The following is a 4,159-nucleotide window of genomic DNA, read 5'->3' on the forward strand; positions in this document are numbered from 1 at the left end:
TTATTTAAGATCTTATTCGGAAAATTGAAAAAAAACTTACTCGGAAGGCAAGTAAAATATGATCGTTTTTACTTCATGCGGCACCCCACCGTAGAAAGAAAAGGGAATTGATTTTTGTTGGTACTAAAATTAAAACTACCATTTTAATGCTGCCTATAATAGCATACATCTTATTTGAGTCGGATGCTAAGAATGACCTTTTATGCTTACCTTTGGACCCTGGAAGTGAGAAGCATAGCAAGCTGGATTTGCCGTGCCTCTCCTTCTGTTCTGCTACTACACGAGGCATGGATAAAGCAGAGAGGATGAAGGCAGCAGAGGAGAGCAATCCCATGGTAGAGACAAGTGCAATACAAGATGTGTATTACCAGCCAATCATCCCGGGTAGCAGCCACCGTGATGGTACTATATACAAGAAAAGGCTTGAATGGGAAAGTGAATACTGTGTAGATGTTGACGACCGCACAGAAAGTATGTTATCTGAATCTCTTTTCCTATTTTTATTTGTTTTATCCATTCCTAGGACATTTGGCAGCAGTAATCCCATTGATATATTATGTACTTAAAAACTTGAGGTAATGTTTGCATTATTCTTTACTGTTATGCTGGAGTTTATTCCAGTTGGCCCTGCCCTTCGTTGGGTACCCTGGGTCTTCACCCTGGGGGTGAGATGAGAAGATGGGGTGGTCGAACATATTCAGAGTTGCTGATAGTTGCTTCTGCTTGTCTCCATTGTTGGAGACATGCAAATAAAACCGAAGGTTAATGGGCCTCCTTTCTTTGTTATTTACTATACTCCCTCTGTAAACGTCTTAGATTTGTTTACAGAGGGAGTATTTTACATCTGCTTCCTTCCTTTGTGCTCCAAGTTGCTATTATTGCACGGAAGCCCTAGGTGTTGCCTAGTCATCAAATGCCAAGTTAACACCTAGTGCTTCTATAGTGCTAGAAGACTTCACAATGTTGTGGTGAGTCTATACCACGACACCTCTAATTCTTTGGATTACGAGGCGTGAAGGGCACTAAATAACATTGACACCTAGTGATTGCAGTAATATCAGTTGTCAAGGTCATCACTACCTAAGGTGGAGCACATTGACAAACGTCTAGCATTTTCTCAAGCCATACCCCTTACGAGTGGGGAGCCTTCTAACCAAATGGACACCTTTGTAGTAGTTGCATCCCTGTGTTAACTTTAGTTATGTCACCCGAATGTTGTTGTCAACTTTAGTAATTGGACTGTCGCGAGCTAGTGAGTAACACTAAAGTTAAAAGCTAAGGATCCACCCAAATGACAAACGGAATTCCACATCAAGTTCCTGCTAATATAACATATTTGCTAGTTCAGTTTTAACTGATGTCCTTCCAATGGTTGCCGTTTATAGAAGGGATTAGTCTACAACCATTCTGTACTTATTGCCTTTGTAATGGTTGATAGATTATATGATAGAGGAGACTCGGCTTGAGAGAGGAGGGAGATAACGGGGTTAGTGGAGGTGACTGGACTTTTTTATTGATTATTTGGTCTATCATAGATGAGTGCACACCCTTCCTTATACATGCAGGGGTGGATAACATGGCAATGAAAAATTGAAAACTCTTATCTAATTTCACTATCGAACATAATTATATCAATTATTTGATGACTAGGGCTGACGCCCCCTAACTTGCACAGACGAAGCTGTGGTGTAGAAGTTGCTACCATTTCTGAAGCGTTGCGTCGCCTAACTACAGGGCCCTTAACTACGTAGAAGCTTAACGGATGTTGGAGTTGAATCTCTCAACGCCTCTCTTCCCTGAGATATTCTTCACACTAACACACACATAACACTAGCAATGAAGCTTAGCTGAATCACGCAACTCATTGTCTTGGAAACCGGACCGGACCGGCTGTCAGAGCGGAATCGGGAAAAACCGAAAATGGCGATCTTGGCTGTTTCTTAAGATCATTGGACCATTCTGCCACTGGGCCGGACTGATCGGACTCTTTTTGCGATTTGGGGCTAAAAACCGGGAGGTCGAACCAACAAACACGCATAAATAGGAAATTAGTGTGTATCATTTGAACCTAGGTCTATATGAACAGAGACCGGCCCTCAGGTTTGGCCCAATAACCATCTCGCCCAACCAACTTTATTGTACTGTAGAAGAAACTGAAAGTATCTTATCTTTTCTTACTATGGTATTAGTAAACAATACATATTATTTACAGCCTAAAAAACAAGCTGATGAACCGGTAGACCGGTCCGACCAGTAAAACCTGAACTGAGGGGCTCACCGGTTCGGTCACCAGTCCTGTTTCTCACAACATGCGCAACTGCACAAGCTGTTTTGGTGACTTGTAGCTTCACAGAACCAAAATCTTTTCTGTTTTGATGCACTACAAGCTTGATATTACACATGATGCACCCTCCTGCTTATAGGACTTCTAGGTCAGTCCTATAGTCGCTGGTGCTACAGTAGACACTAGGGCGATGCTACCATACACATCAAGTTTGTTGTGGAGACTACAACTAGCTATTACAACTCAATGAACAACTCATGCTCTAGGTGTTACATGGTTATTTCATCTAGACAATTCCTCTTGTGTATCGACTACCGACTGTTGATATTTTGGTTGTAAACCGTCCTATACTACTACGCTATAGGATGCAAGGATTATCCTAACATTCTGTGTCCTATCCTTGTGTATCTACTCTCTCCCCCATTAATCTTGTCATATCAACACCATCAACATCATGCGCCCATCTCCTGATGGCTTTGTACCGCCTCATGGCTAGTGACGACATCACACACCGACTATCTAAGAACATCACACTGATATTTCTTGTGACAATGGCATCACACCATTGTTTTGAGCATCTCACCGACCCTTCTGAAATGATGGCATCACACCATCATTGTAGGTATCACACTAACTCTTCCTGACGATGGCTAACTGTTATGGCGCTTCTAGAAGGAGGGCGCGAGAGGGCCGGCCGGGGGCCTTTCTACCCACGGCCGGGCAAGAGGAAAGGGATTTCCTTCTTAATTCTTGCTTGATTAGATTGATACATCTCCTCTCTTTACATAGAGAGGTTTACTTGACTCCCAAGCAAGGCTTACTTGACCCCTAAGCAAGCGACCCTTATCTCTAATTAACCCTAAGACTAACGGGCCCATTAGGCCCATTACATACTCTAACACTACACCCCACCTGCACATGCAGCTTGTTCCCGAGCTGCAGCCTAACCAACTTATAACCATGACTCGACGCAACACAAACCTAACACCTAAAAACAAGCCTTTTACATCTCGGCTTGTTTTATTATTCTCAACCTGATATGGACTGGGACGCTTTATTTTGGACCCCTTAACCCAAAAGTGGACACCATCTGCACGTCTGACGTGCACGTGTACAGCCACCTGGATCCCATGGACACCACCTGGACAAAAGGAGTGCATCTGTATGACCACCTGGAAGTGGTCGCAAGAGTGACCAGCAGAGGCGCCCTCGCGGCGGCCGGTAGCGGAATGCAGTGGTGTTACGCGGTGCGCTGCTGTCGGTGACACCATGCCTTCTCCCTACCGGACGATTGTTGGTATGCACCGCACTGGGAAGAGTGGAGGGCTTGCGATGGAGAATGACGAGGAGGGGTGCGCCCCCCAACCGCCGATGTCGCAGACTTTGAGGTTGGTGCCCGCGGGGAAAACAGTAGGCCCGCCGCCCTTGGGGGAAACCGCATGCCCAAGATCCCCGACCCAGCGGATGAGATCGAGGTCCTCTGCGCAGCGAAGGGCAACTTGGAGGAGCGGCACCTGTAGACCATGCATCTCCCGCACACGCCGACGCGCTAGGAGGCCGCGCGCAGCAGCCTGCAGCCTCACCGCCGCCGACACGTGGCGGGTAGCAATCCAAGAAGGAAGCGATGACAACGACGGCGGGGACTGGACTTGGTGGAGCGGGACTCCCGCCGGCGTGGTCGATGCGGGGCCGGAGCTGTCCGGCGGTGGCTGCTGCAGCGGCAGCGACTGCTGTGGCGGAGCGCCAGGCGCGGCGGAGGCCGCCAGGAGCGGCGGCTGCCACTGCAGCCAGGGTTGGGCGGTGGTGGTGATGGATGGCAGCTGCAGCGGCTGCTGTAGTGGCCCGACGAGCGCGGCGAAGGCCGCCTGGTGCGGC

The 4,159-nt window shown here is 47.4% G+C and overlaps 1 protein-coding gene across 1 annotated transcript in view; it reads left to right on the forward strand.

The window, feature by feature from the left end:
• The window catches only part of LOC119336852, a 12,299-nt gene that overhangs the window by 706 nt on the left and 7,434 nt on the right, over positions 1-4,159 (forward strand). Inside the window, exon 2 of the mRNA XM_037608936.1 lies at positions 227-471. Coding sequence (XP_037464833.1) covers positions 227-471 — 245 coding nt within the window. The remainder of the gene's footprint in view (positions 1-226; positions 472-4,159) is intronic.

This window comes from Triticum dicoccoides, chromosome 7B (genome assembly GCF_002162155.2).
Source record: "Triticum dicoccoides isolate Atlit2015 ecotype Zavitan chromosome 7B, WEW_v2.0, whole genome shotgun sequence".
Classification (NCBI taxonomy): Eukaryota; Viridiplantae; Streptophyta; class Magnoliopsida; order Poales; family Poaceae; genus Triticum; species Triticum dicoccoides.